Source organism: Vidua chalybeata, chromosome 10 (genome assembly GCF_026979565.1).
Source record: "Vidua chalybeata isolate OUT-0048 chromosome 10, bVidCha1 merged haplotype, whole genome shotgun sequence".
In the NCBI taxonomy this organism is placed as follows: Eukaryota; Metazoa; Chordata; class Aves; order Passeriformes; family Viduidae; genus Vidua; species Vidua chalybeata.
In genome coordinates, this window is record NC_071539.1 from 22,031,196 (window position 1) to 22,050,007 (window position 18,812).

At 43.2% G+C, this 18,812-nt stretch overlaps 1 protein-coding gene across 2 annotated transcripts; it reads left to right on the forward strand.

The window, feature by feature from the left end:
• Nucleotides 1–109: 109 nt before the first annotated feature.
• On the forward strand, nt 110–18,678 carry PASK (PAS domain containing serine/threonine kinase). 2 transcript variants are annotated; one of them, XM_053951199.1, is made up of 17 exons: nt 110–149; nt 941–1,154; nt 1,830–2,059; nt 3,134–3,304; nt 4,610–4,750; nt 5,314–5,448; nt 6,100–6,387; nt 6,751–6,850; nt 8,378–8,552; nt 11,113–11,981; nt 12,624–12,805; nt 13,252–13,419; nt 14,166–14,291; nt 14,920–15,054; nt 16,442–16,641; nt 17,880–18,013; nt 18,257–18,678. In XM_053951199.1, the coding sequence occupies exons 2-17, from the start codon at nt 983–985 to the stop codon at nt 18,418–18,420; spliced, it is 3,390 nt and encodes a 1,129-aa protein (XP_053807174.1). In that variant the 5' UTR covers nt 110–149; nt 941–982; the 3' UTR covers nt 18,421–18,678. The 2 variants fall into 2 exon arrangements, with proteins under 2 accessions (XP_053807174.1, XP_053807175.1); XM_053951200.1 differs by lacking the exon at nt 110–149 and adding an exon at nt 412–432.
• Nucleotides 18,679–18,812: the final 134 nt, after the last annotated feature.

Sequence of the window (18,812 nt, forward strand, 5' to 3'; positions counted from 1 at the left end):
CCGGGACCTGCTCCCCGTCCACCGGCGCCCGGAGCCGGACGCGTTACGCGCTGCTTTCGGCCTCGTCCCTCCGCCTACAAACCCCTGGGAGGAACAGCTATCGCCCTGCGGAAGGGCCTTCCACCCGCGCCCTCCCGCCCCCGGAGCAGGTCGGTCGCGCCGCCTTGCGGAGCGCGGGGCACCGCGTGTGGCGGCGGCGGCGGGGAAGGGGAGGCCGGCGGGACCAACGAACGCCCGGGCATCCGAGCTGTTTTGCCTCCTCCCGCGCTGGCGTCCCATTTGCTGCTCTCCGTGCCGCTCTCGCATCGCCTGTGCCCATTGGGTGCCGTGGCTGCTCAGTCCCGCCTGCCGTTCCTTCGTGCCCGCCGCCTGTGGCGGGCCGCCCTGAGGAGCCGCGGCCGTGGCTGTGACCGGAGCGGTTCGTCCCGACCGGTCCTGTCCCTTCCTGTCCCGTCCCGGTGGGGGCCGCGGGGGTCCGGCCGGCACCCTGGGTGGGAGGGAGGGAGGCAGGCTGCGCTACACTTGCTGATTCAAAACTGCGAGTGACTTTCCAAATTACCCAAAGGTTTTGATTTCAAAACCGGCAGAAAGGGAGGAGGGTGCTGGCTGGGCGCTCAGCAGCTCTGACAGAAATGTGGTGGCGGCGTCCTGTCGGTCACTCGTGTCCTGCAGAAGCGTCTGGCTTGGAAGGGACCCGGAAGGATCACGGAATCCAACTTTTCAGTGAATAATCCATAGAGGGATGGAACCCTCACCTGGGCAGGATGCCAAGTCAGCAGTCACCTGTGGGTAATACCCACCCAGACCGAGCACAGAGCAGGAGCTCAGGAATGAGCGTTCTGCTGTCACTTGCAGGGGTATGGCTGGCTCGGAAGGCATCGTCACCTGCCAGCGTCGGTCCCTGCCAAGGGCCTGACTCTGTCCTTTGATTCTCTTGCAGATGGTGGCTCCCTAGGCGTGGCCTGGCGACCAGAGGGTGATCATGGCAGCTAAGGCTTGTAGCACCTCTGAAGGGGCCCTTCTGTCTTCATCAGCAGGCTTAGTCCCTACTCACTTGAATGGCTCTGACACGCTAAGTAGATCCTTCCCCTGGGGCAACAAAAGCAGGAGAAGCCGTCTCTTCGGGCTCTGTCAGCTTGGAGCATCACTGCCTGGTGAGCACTCTGTTGTGAGACTGAGCTCCTGGGAAGCTTTTGGGCAGTTTCAGATCTTCCCCTTCCCCAGAGATAACAGCAATAAGTATCTGCCAGGATGCACTTGTTCAGTGAGCACCTGACCCATGGACTCCTGCAGGCTGGGAGAGCTTATAGGGAAAACATTACTGGACAGGTGCTCACAGAACCTTTGAAAATTGTAGTGCAATCACTTGTCAATTTGTAGCCTAAAACATTGGTGTGGATACAGGTATTTCAATGTCACATACTGTGAACGCTTAATTGGCTTCCAACTAATGCAGTTTTTAATAAGGGCTTGAGCACTTACTGCAATTACTTAATGACCATTTCATTTTTATTTTCAGAGATTTCAAAACATTTTAAAGACTGCTAAGTTAAAAAATAAAAGTTAACTAGTCTGAGTGTTGGCAAGTGGTATGGACTAAGTTTATGTGTTCCAGATTCAAAATGATAAATTTCTAAATTTATTAGGAGAGTTTCTGCTTTCTTTAGTTTCACTGATTTTATTTTCTTGTCATTTCTTTAAAAATCTAGAAGCATGCATTTTGGGATTACTTGACAGTCACTTCAGCTGACAGCTTTTTTTTTTTTTCTTTAATTCATTCCTCTGATACTCCTGTTACAGCAACGTTGCTGACCTTTATGTTTTCACAGGGGAGAAGTGGAGCTCTTACTGTTCGTCTCCTCTGACGGCTCCTAACATTTGTACCAGCAAAACTGGTACCTCATGGGCTCAGTGGGATTCTGCCCCTCTCTCTGCTTCCATTGGAAGTTCTTGCTCCTTTTTGCACACCCCAGCTGTGGAGGAACCCAGCCAGCACCTCCCAGCTGCTGCACGCAACCCAAACCAAGCCATCTTCACTGTGGATGCCAGCACAACAGAGGTACCTGCAGCACTAAGCTCCCCATAACGGCTGCAGGTTGTGTGACAGCAGGCTAAAATGTCTGGTTTTGTCTTGTGTATCTGCAGGTAATCAGTGTCATGAAGGCAGTTTGTAGTCTGCACCAGCTCAGTAGTGTTCTAAAGGCTGATGAGTTTATTCCCATTGCAGGTTGAAGTTAGCAAAATGCACAAAATAATAGCAGAAGCAAGGACGTGTTGAGTCTTCTCTCAAACAGGCCAGGAAGGTTGTGGACTACCCATTCCTGGAAATGTTCTAGGTTGGATAAGGCTTGGAGCAACCTGGGCTGGTGGAAGGTGTCCCTGCCCATAGCAGGGAGGTGGAAGTGGATGGTCTTTAAGGTCCTGTCCAACCCAAACCATTCTGGCATTCAATGGTTCTATAAGAATGCAGCTGTGAAGTGACATGAGGGAAGAAAGGAAGAGCAGAATGTGCTTCAGGCCTTCTCTCTGTAAAGTACCAAACCTGAAATGTGTTTGTGGTGGCACGAGATTTCTTTATCTGCCCTAGTAAACATTTCATTTGCATTGGGAGGGAAAGAATTTCACTGTTCCTGTCCTGAGAGGAATCTAAAATTGGATCCTGATACCTTTAAAGAGCTGTGCCATGTTTTAGCTTGAACTGACAGCTTGGGTTTGCCCACTTTGAAGACACCGAATCCCAACTTGCTCCATTGCACAGGCTCCAGTGTGCCAGTGACTGGTGTGATCACTGCACCCCTTTGAGTCTGGCTGCAATTTTGTGGCTTGCCTGGGCTTTGGTTGCAAATACAACTCTGTAGTTTTGCCTCCATGGATGTCATTGTTTACAGTTAAAAGAAAACAGGGGAACCTAAAAGGAAAGCAATGTCTCAAAACCTCTTAACCAAAAAGACGTGTGGGCAAGGGATGTCCTAGAAAAAGAATCTATAATGAACTCAGAATTGTAAAGAGCCATTTTATTTCCACGAGGAGAAAGGGATGTTTCAAGACATTAAAGCAACAACCTGTGGAGATGATGAGCTCTTAAAAAATTTTTATTCTTTGTTTAGGTTTAGTTTTTTCTGTTCTTTTCTAGATCCTCGTGGCCAATGATCGAGCTTGCAAGTTGCTTGGGTGCAGTAGTCAGGAACTCATTGGTCAAAAGCTGTCTCACTTGATATCCAAATCTGGCCAAGAGGCCTGGGAAGCAGTGGGTGAGGAGTACCTAGAAACTTCTGAATGTTCATCCGTGGTTTCGGGAGCTGTGGTATGTCAAATGTTCAAGGAATTATTCTCCACCACATAAAGTGGTTTTGTAGGCTTTGGTTTGGGATTTTCTTTTTTCTTTTACATTTTCTATATAGTTTCCTGATATATTTAACTCTGTGGACATTTGGCAATTGTGTCATTTGCAGGACTGCTTAGTTTAAAAGTTTGCAGGTGTGGGAATTCAAAGGGCAAAAGATGATTCAAGGGGACACCCATGAGAATCTTGCAGCTGTCAGCACATGGAGTCACTGTGACTTGGCCAAACCAGAATTTAAAGGACATTAGAGTTTTAAAAAATGGATTAACATGGAAAAACTCTATTGTGGAAAATTTCCCAGTTGTCTGGTCCTTAAAAATATATTTTAAATTTTCTCATTTTGGCTTGTGCATATTATAAAGGTTGAAGCCATTGAAATACTGTGTGAAGTGTCTGTGTTAAAAACACCATAGTTAGTGCAAAAGAGTGGCATTGATATTTTGCCTAGAATGGGGTTATTTATAAGAGAACTGCATGAGAAAATCTCCATATTATTTTCTTTTGCTGCTGTTGTGAGCTGTCACTAGAGAGTCTTTGGAAAATGAGCTCCTATTCTTTCTGGTGTGTTATTTTTGAACTGAAATTTTTGGTATCTCAGAGCCTTATCTTCCTGAATCCTCAGCTGGATATGGGGTCGGGGCAAGGATCTAAGTTTGATTCAGTGAGAATTAAAATTAAATGTCTGACAGAGGCACTTACTCTAAGCTGTTCCAAATACTTTATAGGAGTCACTGTGTAAGTCATAAACCCATTCTGCCAAGATCATATAAAATCATCAAAGGCTTAGGACGAGCCTTGCAGGCTATAAGATAAATAAACATTTTCTGATCTGAGAAGAATCTCCTCCCAAAAGAAATTAAACTGCTGTTTTTGCAGCTGAAAGTAAGGACTGTGTTACTAATGGGGAGTGTTCATTAGCACCATGGGACATCCCTTAAATAGGACATCTCTGAGAGGCACTTCACACTGAATGCAAGGTGTTAGAGTGGTACATTTATTATTCTGAAGTCTTTGTGCCTTTAGACTTCCTGAGGTGGGGAGAGCCTATACAAAAGTAACAACATTTTGTGAACTATTTTCAGACATTTTAATCTCTGTATTAAAACTGTTTGTTCCCATAAAATACTAGAAAGTAGTCAAGAAATGATGTTTTTCTAATAATGATAGGGAGGTATCTTGGCTCAGTATCTTACCCCTGTTTGAAATTTCTTCTGAGTAACCACAGTCTAAGTAAGTCATGTCTCCATTTCTGAATCTGGTGGGAAGGTGGATGTTATTGGCTACCTCAATGAGAAGATCCCTGTCTCAGTCTGGTTGAGGCAGATAAGAAGCAAGGACACCCAGCGTTGTGTGGTTGTGCTGGAACCAGTGGAGAGACTTGCAGCTCATGTTTCCTTCACGGTTGACGTAAGTGTTTTCCTAAGAATCAAACTAGATTGTAATTTGGGAGAGTATGTGTGGGACTGGAAGGTGTCTGAAAGGCAGCAGGCACAGGCTGCTCTTTGTGAACATGGAGTGTGTCCATGGCAGAGCCTGAAAGCAGGGCTGTGCATGCAGGAGCTGTGCATGGATCTCTGGTGAGGCTCACCCTGACGTGTTTGACAACACAGAAATGCACTCTCTCTCCTCAGGGGATGGCTTGTCCTTGAGCAGTGTTGGTTTGGCAGGGGGTTGATAATTTGGGGTATGGATGTCCTTGTGAAGGGATCATCTGGCTGAGGAACAGTTCTGTGAGGAGCACTGGACACCTTTACTCTCTCCTGGGCAAAGGGCAGGCTCCCTGCACAGTGATATGGGAATATTGGTTTATGCTGTGTCTGCTTTTACTGAGTGAGTTGTGTCCACCAAAATATTGCAGAATGAAATTTCCTGCCATTGCTTTGGTAACTGCAGAAGCCATTGTCAAAGCATTGAGTGGACTGTGCCTAAAATGTTAAAATTTTAACAATCCTGTAAATTTTCCTCCCCAGGGAAAAATTACATCGTGTGATCTCCTTTATGCTCATCTCCATGGCTACCCAAAGTTGGAAGCAGTAGTTGGACTCCACATAAAGGACCTGATTCCTTCTGTGCAGATCCCTCCTCTAGGCAAAAAAATCCCAAAGGTATAGTACGAGCACCGGCCTCATTCTTCCATAGCCTTCCCATTTGGAGTGCATGCTGCTTTCCCTCCTTACGTAACAGAAGAAAGCCTTTTCAGAGAGGAGCCTCATTCCCCTGGAAAAGGGTGGGCTGCCTTTTTGTGGAGCTGCTGTCTGAAGAGTTCCTAACCTGGGATGAGACCATGCCCTGGATTCTGCCCTGGTCAAAGACAGTTTTCTCCAGTCCTAGCTTTGTAAGACACCGTGCTCTCTCTGTAAGCTTTTTAAGATTCCTTTTAATTCTTTAGGTCATTTCAGTCATGTCTGTCTGAGGAGTGAAAGAACACCCAGGTCTTGCAAATGCCATGGAAATGGGCAGATAGGGAGTTGAAGGAGGCCTTCTTATGAATGCCTAATTTGTTGAAAAGCTGCAGCGTAGACTGGTCTTCATCTTCAGGATATTTATTTAGTAGTTCAACACTGGATTCCAAATCCAGTGAACAACAGATGTTGTTCATTTTGATACTCACAAGATTGATTCCTTTTCTTTTCCTGCTTCTTTTTCCTGAGAATTCCCACTTTTATATGAACAATGCAATAAACCCAAAACATTTGGTCAGTTAGACGTTTTGTGTTTGAGTTTTGTTTGGTTGGGTTTTTTTTGCTTTGATTTAGAACCTCAGGATCCAGCGAGCTGCAGGCCGATGCAGAGAGGGTACCATGTTTCCTCTCAGTTTAAAGCTGGAAGTCAGCCATCTGGAGGAGGAGCCAGCAGCAGTGCAGAAAGATGAGATTCCACAGACAGAAGGCTCTCTCCCAGGCTATCAGTACTCTGCTACAGTTGTGGTTTTCTCCACCATCAGTGGTCTTATCACTGTCCAGTCAGATGGAATCATCTGTGGCATCACGGATAGTTTTGCTTTAATGCTCTTTGGCTATGAGAAGAAAGATCTGTTGGGAAAGGTAAGATAAGTTCATGTCCTCCCAGAAGACTGATACATGTGGCAGCATACCCACTGGAATTGTGAAGCTGTTTTACACTCCTTGCCATCACAAAACCCCTGTGTTCCACATGTTTGGTGAGTGAGGTGTGGGATGACATGCAAATTCCCATGCTGGAATTGCTGAGACTTGCAGTGCTGAGGAGCTGCTATGGATTTCAAGTAGCCCAAAGCAAGCTGCACAGTTCTATGTTCTCCATTGGTCGTGTGGATCACTGTTGCCTGGCTGTCCATGAGAATCAGGCTCACAGACACAGATTGTCAGCATTTGCCCCCATTCTGTGAGAGCTGGCTTAGCTTTATAAGGTTTTGTTCTTTGTTTTAGAACATTACATTCCTGATCCCTGGTTTCTATAACAACATGGAAAGAAGCAGTGGCTGTTCTTTGCCTTTACCTCCTCTGGATGATCCCACAGGGACAGAAGGTGAGTGCCTTTTTGAAGGTGTCAGTGCCTGCCATACAGCTGGCTCTGGCTGCTGTAACCGAGGGGAAATGAGAAGAGACAAGAGGTTCACCCACAAAAAAGAGAACATTCTTCATAAAAGCAATGCCCCTCCATGCAGTTTTAAAATCAGGTTTCCACTATAACCTCAGGTAAAGAGAATTGTTCACCTAAGACTGAGCTTCTCTCTCTGTTGCCAAGAAGACAAAACTGAATATCCAATTTGGAAATTACAGTGAGAACAGAGAATGCTTTGTACTTAACAAGCACTTCCCCTCCCTCCCTTCCTCCCTCCCTTCCCTGCTAGGACCCTGTGGTATTTTAAAATGTGAAAAATATAGCTTGTGTGACTGTATTTCTGCGGAGCTGTAGCTACTTAGGATTAATATTTTAAGGGAAAAATCTAATCTTCTGAATTGGCTTGAGCTGCTGGCTAATAGTCAATGTTATGGTTGCTGTATTTCAGTCAGGGAGACATCACTTGTTCCTCTGATTCAGTTTGCATCAGAATTTACCAAAATTTTACTTCTCTGAACACAGCATGAATAAACAGAAGCAAAGAAGCCTCGTGTTTCCATATCTGTCTTTTCCAGCCAGCTCTGCCCAACACCAGCAAGTTCATGCTTTCATCCATATCACATTTTAGGCCGGTTTTGTCTCTTTTTTTTTTTTCCCTATTTTTTTTTTCTCTTTGCTTAGAAATGCACATCTGTGCTGAAACCAATGCACCCCACTGGAACAAAGAAGAGTTAGTAGACAGTGTACAATTTCTTAGGTAATTCTTTGATGAAATGATGCCCCTAATCTAGGAGTAGTTCAATTCTTCAGTGAGGAGGCATTGTTAGCACTCAGCTGTTACTAATTAAACATTGTTCTAGATTCAAATCTAGATTTGTTCACTCATTACCTTCTTGTGCAGCAATAATACTTGGTTTACTTCATCTTCCAAACTCACGTTTTTCTTCTGATCTCTTGTCACTGGGGAAGGAAAGACCTTAATTTCCTCTTCTTTCAAACATGTTTCAACTCTTTTTTTTATCTTATAGCTTCAGTGAGTTACATAAATCCAGTCCAAGCCTTTCCATTATATGGGTTTGGAATGGGCTGTATATGTGTGGTTTGAGCTTTTCTTTTTTTTTTTTTTTTTTTTTTTTTTTAATGCTGCTGCTGTATGATCATTTTAATTTCAGTCTCTTTATATTATTGGCATTTTTTAGGCCTCTGAACTTCAAGTAGCTAATGTGTGATACCAATATCTGCCCAAGAGCCTTGCTGGAAAAGCAAATTTTGGCAGCCCTAAAACATGCAGGTTCCTGCATGTGGTGATTTATCAAAGAAGAGTGGAGTGCTTGTATTTTGACTGTTTTGACTCAATCAAGCCTTTTATACTCAATTCCTTAGGGAAAAGACAGACCAGGGCAGTTCCAAGTTTATTTTTAATCACTGTAGCCTCTGAAGTCTAAATATAAAAGTTTAAATTGGTGTGGTTTTGTTTCCTGTTTGGTACAGAGAGCAGTTTCTTGGCTGCATCTTTAGCACACCTTCTGTCAAGAGATGAAGAGCAGAAATTGGAGCAACAACACAAAGATGACAAATTAATATATGATGAGAATAAACAAAAGAATGGGACCAGTTTCTCTTCTCCTCTCTCACCTCCTGAAGCAGCATCCACCCCCAATAATAGGTAGGCATTTCACAGACTGTATATTCACTTAGGAAAATGAAGAGCTGTGATGGCAATCACCAGCAAAAGCTGATTTTTTCACCTGTTTGATGTCTGTGGGAGGGTGTAGCAAGAGCCTTCCATGATTTACTGTCTTTAGAATCTGAGTGCTGTTTGCAAGACAGGCTGAGCTGTCCCTGCCTTAGATTTTTATTTCTATCTGCACAAGCTACCATTGTAAAGTTACAGAAATTCCAGCTCTAAAGGGGACCAAATGTTTCATCCAGACTAAGGTAAATTGGCTCCCTAATCATAAATAGTGGATGTTTATCCCCTTCCAGCTGGTGTTGCACTGAAGTCAGGTTACCTGGAGGGAATTCTAAGTGTTATTCCTTCTGGTGCTTGGTGTAACTGTCAGGTCATCCCATTAAAACAGGGTTCTGTGTTACTGAAGTCCAGCCATTTTTTCTTGAACATTTCCAGGTCTTTTTCCTGTCACAAGGTTAGAAATTCTGTAGAAGTACGTATCTCATGCTCATGGCCTACCTTAAGTCAAATTTTAAGCCTTCCACATTAACAATTCTAGCTGCAACTCTGTTACAGTTGTGGTTTTCTCCACCACAGTAAATATTTACTATCCACTTTAAAGTAAAGACTATTACAGCACAGCTCTTGCTGCTTTTTAAAGTGGCTGATAGTGTCATTTTTTGTACTCTCCTGGTTTACATCTCTCATATCATCCTTGTAAGTAAGGCCTGTAAGTGCTCTGCTTCATTGTTTTTCTATGCTGCATTTTTACTAATGGAAATGTTTGCAAAATACCTTGTGCCATGGATGGATTATTAAAGATACAGTTCTGCATTCTTTTATTTCTTATGTATTTATATGAACTCTATAAAGCTGTATATTTTTATAAATATAAAGCTTTTATATTTTCCCTGTTAGAGATTTTTGAACATGGTATAAATCTGGAAATCAACGAGTATTTTAAGCAAACACTTTAGGTGGACAAAAAGGTTTGAAATGTGGTCATTTTAAAAATCGTCACACAAGTGGCCCAATGTAGATATTCTGCATACTTCCTAAACAGTTCCATTATTAATGGCCTAACATAAAACTAATTGATTTAGTCTAAAATATTACAAGTAGCTGGGCAATAGCTGTTTTTTCAGGGCTTGGGTTTCTGTCAAAGCATATCTCCAAACCCTGATGGATGGAGATATCCATCTCCTGTTGGACAGACAAGGGAACTTCTGTTTTCAGGACTGGAAGCATCCTGCTGAGGCCTCAGCACCAAATTGACTTACAAGATGAATCTTGAGCATGATGTTATTAATACCACCAAGGGTTTTTAGTTAAAAATAGATGATCAAAACATTTATATTAGTTGTTCTCAATGCCAAACCTGCGGTTGTAGAGACCTTTGTATAACCTTGTGTAAGGTATATTAAGAAATTGTCCCAACAGATATCCCTGGAGGCTTGTTAGTAGAATATTTTAGGCAAAACCCCCCCGGCCCTGGCCCTGGCTGGTTGGGAAGTGGGCCATCAGACCCAGATGTTTTCTGCACAAAAAGGTGAACAAGTAATTTGGACTGTTTGATTTGGGCCTATAAAGCTGGACCCCTTTTTTGGGCAAACCTAGAGACTTCAACTACAAGTGGATGCACTGCATGGGATTTTTCCAACTGCTGGAAGAATTCTCCAGGTCCTTACTGAAAAAAAAAAAAAAAAAAGGTGCTCCCCAGCAATTGCAGACTTTGGATGATGGTAAAGTATTTAGGCAGTTGGTGATGGATCTTTCTCAATCACTTTTCTTTCTCCTAGTAATGATCAGATGCATCATCTTGCTTATTTTTGCTTGTTGCTAAAGCTGAGTGGGTAATAACTTTATTGTTTTATCAAATGTATCTTTTTTCTTCTGTGTTGCCTCAATATTAATAGTAAAATAAGACCATTCTTTCCATTGGTGTCTGTACCCATTCCATCATTCCCATCAGCTGGCAAAACACCTCCCATGTGTATTAGGGTTTGTTTTTTTTTTTTTGTGGTGGTAAATGGTTTATGATCTATATTTAGAAATTAAGCTAGAGAAGGAAATTATCCAAAAGGAAAGAGGGCCATTTGAGTGTACCTTTGGTACATTTGTCAGGATTTTGGATACAGCTTTCTGCCTTTTGCTTTTAAACTTGAAATAAAACTATTGGTACAGGTTTTAAATAGTGACCATATTTAAATGTGTATTATACAGGAGGACAGTTTTCTTATTTTGTAAACGTGATGTTGCTGATAACTTTGAATCTTTGCACTGAGGACAGCCTTGCTACAGATGGGCTCTCAGCCCACCACAGAGCCTTATCCCAAAAGCTGGCTTGACACAATCAGAGCAGTGGCACAGTATAGAACAGTGGGAACTTCAGGATCAAATAATTCTCAAAAAATGCTCTCTGCAAGGCTCTCTCTCACACATCACCTGACTCACAACAGTGGGATTTAGGTCAGAACTTGGAGACTGCAGAGAGAAGCAGTCATAGTGCAGGATCTCCTGCAGTAACTGTTGCCTGGTTGCCTGTTTGTTCCAGACTAGAAGACAATCTAGATGCAGCATCCTGTGACCCAGTGAAGCTGCCTTCTGAAGCCACTTGTAACTCACCTGGAACACCAACAGTGGATGAGCCATGGCCTGGGACAGCTCTGAACTGCAGACAAGACTTGAAAAGCCACATGGTTCCAGGGCCGGTGTCAAAAAAAAATTCCATGTGTGATGCAAAACATTCCAGCCTCGAGCATATTGTTGTTGACAACTGCCTGCTAAATGATCCTTCAACCTTCTTTGCACGTGAAAGAAACAGTGACTGTGATGTTTGCTCAGGAAATAAACCAGGCTGCAGTGCTTCTGCACCAGGAGCTGCCACAACCTCTGAAGATGTGAAAGAATCTGAACTGAACTGTATTTGCTCTGGTCTTGAGGTACTGGGACTGAATGCTGGTGTCAAGGGGAACTCAGACAATTCTTCAGGTGTTACTGCAGCTCTTGTAGGAGGATGTTGCTCTGATGCAGTGGACTCCAATGTGCTAATTGAGACCAACAGTACCTTTTCCACTCATCAAGGAAAGCAGCTGCTGAGTGGTGTTGCCACAGGAGGTGATTGTGGATGGCAGGCCTCCAGAAGGCATTTACAAAACTCTGAGGAATCCTCCAAAGCATTTCCTGAGAAACCTGAAACCCTTGCAGAAACTGTGGGGGACAACTCCAACAGAAATCCCCTGAAAAGCAAAGGTAGGCATGAAGAACACTCTCAGTTCCTCAGGCAGCAAAATATGAAGATCAAAGTAACATCCACCCCAGTGAAACAAGAAGGCAGGCTAAATCCAGCAGCTCCTTTGACCTGGGAGATTCTGGAAGGCAGCTACATTGGGAATTGCTGTCACAGAGATGGCTCACAATTCAGTAAGTGGAACCTTGTCCCCTTCCCAAACTCTTACTGGGGTGCTCCTTTTCACCCACAGTTCTGCAGAATGCAGACAGTTCTGGTTAGAAGCTCACAGTGGAGAGGAAGGAAGAAGCATGTAGAAGAAAAAAAAAAAAAAAGGTATTTAAGTCTACCCAGAGGGTATCAGAAAAGGAGGTGGTATAAAATACAAAGTTGGTAAGAAAATAATCCCTACTGAAAAGTCAGAAATACTCTCAAAACACAATTAAAAAGTGTGAACCTGATAACTTTTTCTGAACAGAAAAGACAAACTTCACTGTAAAACTGTAAATTGCATTAAAATTGCATAATGGAATTTGCTTCAATCACTCCTTCAGCTGCAATCAGTGGCTTGTTGAATAAAATCCCCATTTTTATGTAATCTAGAATAACAGTGTGAAATGAATTGGACACTGACAAATCTCTGCTGGAGGTAGCTGATTGGTACCTCTAGAATAGCTGTGCTGGTGTCAGCCCTCTGATGATTCTTTACTGAGCAGCTGTTTCCCAAATTCTGAACTTTTTGTCAAGAGCTCAGAATTTTGTCCTAAAACATCTGCTGTCTTGTTCAACACTAAAGCTACATCCCACCATTTTCATTTCCTCACCTGTTTCTACAGGCATACACTTCGAGGTGAAATGTGCAGAGCTGCAGGATCCCACTGTGCTTTTCTGTGTCTGGGTGGTGAAAGACATTTCACAGAGCCAAAAGGAAGCTGTAGCAAAGACTCAGCATTTGCTTGCCAGCCTGGCAAACTCTTCCCAGTCTTTTGCTGATCTCTCTACTAAAAGTCTTGGAGAAGTAAGAAATCCTACCTTTGAATATTGAGCATTTCTCTCCTCGTTTGACTATTAAGCTGAAGCTAAAGTCAAGAAGATTTTCAAATTAATGACATGAGTTGGTGGGGTGGATGTTGCTGTTTCTTTTTTTTTCCCCTACTTTTTTTTTTTAATATACTAAAATAAAATATCAATTGCTATTTTGTAACACTTCTGGTGTGGGGCTTAGTGTAGTTACCTTTCCAGCCTGAACAGTGCAGTTCCAAACTGCAGGATACTCACTATCATATATATATATATATATATGTATGTATGTATAGTGTAGTTCTCACTATCAGAACCAAAGATTCCTCATTTTATCTATTCTTGCAGATGTGCATGTTCTTTTCAGTATTTATTAATTTTATAAATGTGATTCTGTGGCTGGTCATTTTTTGCTGCTATTGTAACCTATGTATCTGTACTTAGGCCATCAGATCAACTTCACTTTTCAACAATTCCCCAAGAGCTGAAGATCTTGAAGGATTAAGAGCATGTGAGGGAGAATATGCAAAAAATTACAGCACTCTCAGTCTTATTGGCAAAGGCTCTTTTGGCTTTGTCTGGAGTGCCAGGAGCAAGAAAGATCACCAGGAGGTGAAGTATTTCTTGTTGCCCTATTGCAATAATAATTTAGGATGAAAACTGAAAGGTCAGAGCATTCATATTCTGTTAACATTATACTGTCAAAAGCTTCTCTTTGGTAGTTTGGGGTTTTGTTTTGTTTAAACAGAAATCTGTAATGGAAACAGGATAGTAAAACATTTGCATTGATGTTGTGGATAAATGTTACCTGAAACAACAGGTGCAGAATGAGTTAATGAGCTAATTAATGCAGCTAATTAAACCTGTTGAAAGAAGTAGACATTAATCTTAACAGAATTAGAGGTTTTAGACTTCTGTTACTAAAGAGAATGGCAAACCTCAAAATCTTTATTGTGCCATGACCCAAGAATGGGGAGTAGACATGTTGAGATGATGGCACCTCCTCTTTTTCAGAAGTATTTTGGGTGCTCAGAGGGCAAGTTCTGGTGTTTCTCTTGCATGGATGTTTGGTGCTCATTTCCCTCACTGCACCCATGTGCTGTAACTGGTTGATAAGAGAGCTGGCTTGCCAAAGCCTTTGGAATTCAGAACAGCAATAAATATATTCCATTTATGTGTATCATTTAGCTTCTAGGACTAAATTAATTTAAACACATTCAAATATACTCTAAGCTATTCACATGGGGTTACTTCCACTTCTAGTAATATGAGGCACTAACAGATTTCCTGGAAATTAACTTCCCTGACACGCCAAGCCATGCTTTGGCATGTGATGCTGAATGCTGATGTCTGTGTAGGTTATTGTAAAGTTCATCTGGAAGGAGAGGGTGCTGGAGGACTGCTGGGTAGATGATCCTGACCTGGGGAGGGTCACTCAAGAAATTGCAATCCTGCAGAAGCTGCAGCACCCCAGTATCATTAAGGTACAGTGGCTGGGAACTGATGCAGTTTGCACTGCACCGGGTGGTTTGTTTGCATCCTGGGTGTCTGGTGTTCCTCTTCAGGAGTGAGGTGTCCTGTACTGAATCTGTCTTTTCAGGAGAGAAAAGAACCTGTTTATCCTGCTTTGTTTTGGAGGGTGTGACACAGCAGACTGTTGCTTGCTTCCACACTTTTACCCCAAAGTGATCTGAAGATGTGATTCCTAACAGAAAAAAGCTATTTCAAGATAAGACCCATATCTTGGAAGTGTGATGTCACATTTCAACATGTACTAGTTCAGTAAATAATCTGGACACATCTTGTTTCATACTCTTTGTTTTGAGGTTGTTGGTTTTGGTTTTGGAGTTGTTGGTGGGTTTTTTTTTGGTTGCTTGGTTGGTTTGTTGGTTGGCTTTTTTTTTTTTTTGCTTCAGCAAGAATTCCTCTTGGATTTAATTCTGCTCCCAGTTTTAATTCTGTACACTTCAAGAATCATTTGTGCTCAGTGAAATGAGCCTTTAAAGATTATAATATACACCAATTAAATCTCCAAGAGGAGAACAGTCTTTGTTAAAAAAAAGGCAATTTTTGAGGATGAAGTACATGATTAAACAAGTCTTCTATTTATAGGTGCTGGATGTGTTTGAAAATGAATGCTTCTTCCAACTGGTGATGGAGAAGCATGGATCTGGTCTGGACCTCTTTACATTTATTGATAATCAGCCCAACTTGGATGAGCCATTAGCAAGTTATATATTCAGACAGGTGAGAGCAGAATTGCTGCATGCAGGTGAGAATTGGTTAATGTAAGAACCAGGATTCTGTTCCACTTAATACTGGCTAATCAACTGGCACTGGAGTTGTGCTCTATACTTGCAGAACCTTTCCCCACCATTCTGTAGGGCTGATTGAAATGCTGCCTGCAGAAACCTTGTTAAGGTTTACTTAGAAACTACCAAGAAGCCTTTCTAGGACCTTACTGCCTGTGAGGGTTTCCCTGGCCCCTCAGCTGTTACCAGGACAGCACACAGCCCCTGTCACCCAGACACCATTCAGGCAGCACTCACATTTCCTCTGAGAGAGGAGGAAGACTCACAGAAGCTCCCCCAAGCCTCCAAAAAGCCACGTTTTCACTTACTTCAGTGCTTAGTTTAGATTGGTTACAGGAGTAAAGGGCTCTGCTCTTTAGATCAAGAAATTATATTGGATTTTAAGGTGGCATAATGCAAAGTAACTCAGGGTAGTTTCCCATAAGTCAGGAGCTTGCCTGAGGGTTGAACTGTACTTTGTTTAGTGAATTAACCACAACAGCAGTCCCCAGGTAATTTCCCCTCATGAGTTTTGGAGTAAATTCCTTGCTCTAGGGTATGCAAGAATTGCTGTGCATGTGGTAACCCCCACACACACCCTTGCTGTGCCCACCCTGCCCTCACCTGGGGTGCTGATGGAAGGATGGAAGCCAAAGGTGTCCCTTTAGCCTTGTGATCAGCCCTTTCCTTAACCCAGCCTGGGGCTTGTAAGGCTGAATTGTTCCCTCAGATCTGCACTGCATTTCTCTACAGAAGCACATTTGTATTATAAATAGAAACTTTTCTCCCTCAGCCATCTGCTTTTCTTGTTAAAAACATTGTAGGAGTCAGGATCATCTCCACGGTGATATCATTCTCATATTATCCTTAATTATGGCATTAAAGCATGAATCGTGCTGGAAAAAGAATGGAGTTGAGGAGTGACTAAGTTATTTATACCAAACTTGGCTCTCAAATGCTTTGTCATCCTGCAGCATGGAAAGCACACAGTAATATCCTTCTGGAGAAACCAAAGGACCCTCCAAATGAAGCTGGGATAAAAATAGAGGGACTTGCAGGATTGTAGCAGCAAGCTCCAATGCTCTCAATCGCATCCTGACTGCAGCATCCCCTCCTCCTGCACATCTGTGAGATGAAAGCAGCAAAAGCTCTTTAAAGTGTCTCTTCCAAGAGCACTGCAGCAATGATGACAGGCAGGCCTGAGGCCATTACCATAATTAGGGTGTATATCTTGTTTAGGCAGTGTCAAAACAAGCCAAAATGTGACTCTGGGAAAGCTGTGATGCCTGTCAACTATTCAGGGACTCTATGTAGTAACACCTAGTTCCTTCTGTCTCTTCCAGCTTGTATCAGCTGTTGGGTATCTCCATTGTAGGAACATCCTTCACAGAGATATCAAGGATGAAAATATTGTCATTGCTGAAGATTTCACAATTAAATTAGTGGATTTTGGTTCGGCTGCCTACCTGGAACCTGGGAAATTATTTTATACCTTCTGTGGGACAATTGAATACTGCTCACCAGAAGTGCTGTCTGGCAAACCGTATGTCACCCTCTGAAAAGTCATTTTTGTGCCATCACACCAAAAATAACCCACGTAGGCAGGGCTGGAACAGAAGGCAAACTGCTGTGCCACTGGAATGCTGCTAGAGTATCCAACCACAGGAAACTGCAGTGAGATTTAAGGCACTGCAGTGGCAGAAATCACTGTGAAGGTCTGAGTGCATACAAAGTAGGGCTCTCTAGTGACAGAAATCAAGTTGTAAAAGCTTGAATATGTACAAAGGTGTTTCTAAAACTGTTGTCAGGCTCTCTCTAGCAAAAGCTGCTGTCAGAGAGGTGGAGTAAGCAAGTATTGCTGTTGATAGCACCTTCTCCTTGCATGTCTGTGCTCTGTATCCTCCCACTCTCATCCTCTCTGTTCTCTTTTCTACGTGCTTCCCTCTATTTGAATTTTTGCAGTTTGGTCCTTGTTCGTCTCCCCACTGATTTCTGCCCTCCTCAGGACTCAAGGATTCTTCTCTTACAGCTTCTCTTGCTGCTGTTTTGGGTGTGCTACCTAAATATTGGCTCTCTTCCCTCTCCTTTCCCTCTCCAAGTGCTCTGTACCTGGCAGCTGGTGCTCTCGTAGCTGCTCCACAAGGAAGCCTCCCCATCATGGGTGGCACTGCTGTAATTGTACATGCCTGCATGGATCTTGCTCCTGCCTCACAGCTGTTTCCATGGGTCCTCCTCCTAAAGGAGTGTGGGGGAAGCAATGCAAGGAAGAGAGGAAATTCCTGCTGGAAATGAGATGAAAGGTGAAGCAAGCAGCTCTGCCCTGGGAGTTCCACCTCTTACTGTGTGTGAAGGAACTGGCATGTTTTCTCAGATGGAATTGAGATAGTTAATAGTTATTTCCACATAACTTTTGTTTTGAAAGGGCTGGGAGGATGTGTTTACTCTTGCAGTTAAATATTTACTTGACAGTTTTGGCTGATGATGAAGGTGGTGGAGGGGTAAGCTCTTGTCAGCAGCTTACGTATGTGGAAGTCTGGGTGCATGTTACACATACTCATCAACAGAAACTGGTTGGCTGTTCTCTGGTTGGTTTTATTTCCTGGAGAAGGATAATGCAGACTCCTCAAACACATGAGAACCTTCTTAGAATTCTCACAAACTTCCTATGTTAAAATAAAAAGTGGAAACAAGGGCTGTCAAGGTCCTTTTTTTCTTTTCACTTTCTTTAGCATATAGCTCTGTACTTGCAATCTGAGTTTAAGCAAGCTTATCTCTGCACAGGTACCATGGCCCTGAGCTGGAGATGTGGTCGCTTGGCATCACCCTTTACACCCTGGTGCTTGGGGAGAATCCCTTCTGTGAGCTGGAAGAGGCCTTGGCAGCTGTCCTGAGTCCTCCTCGCCCCGTGTCAGAAGGTGAGCTCTTCCCATTTGCTTTTCAAAAGGAGCAGATCTCTTGGGAAAGTATAAGCAGTGTTTTTTCACCCCAAAAAAGGAGAAGACTGAAGAAATGCTCCCTCATGTATTCTGTGATGATTTGGAAAGCTGCTCAGTGCAGCAGGGTTTGGGAAATTTGTCATTGTTTGCACATAGACTGTATCTCTCATTCCCAACCTGCCTAAAATCCAGCCTGAGCCATCCTCTGCTGTCCCTGCCCAGGTCTCATGGATCTGATGGCCGGGCTCCTGCACCCCGTTCCAGAGCAGCGCATGACTCTTGCCATGCTGGCAGAGCATCCTTGGCTGCGGCAGCCTGTGAACCTGGCAGATTATACCTGGGAAGAGGTGTTTGCCCCTGCTGAGCCAGCTGACACCTCGCTCTAAAGGCTTCTTCATCTAGGGACAACTTAGAAAGGTCTGAGCTCTGTTAGCAGGATAGGTCCCATTGGAAAGTTACCTGCTGACACCCACATATACTCAGTCTATGACTGTTCTTACCCAGGACATGTTTCAAAGATGTGAGGTGAAGATTTTAATGTTGCTTAAATTGCTCAATACTTGGAAAATATTTTTATTGCCTGGTTTTACTTTTTATATGTAGTTTATATATTTTTCTGAAAAGCGCATTAATAAATGAATGGTAATATTGCTGTTAGTTTTCTGGAGTGTGTGTGCACAAAGGAGACTCAAAACCAGACATATAATCGCATTTCTTGGGTGGGAGGGGTGGGTTGGCAGTGTCCTTTTTTTTTTTTTTTTTTTTAATATCAGAGTCC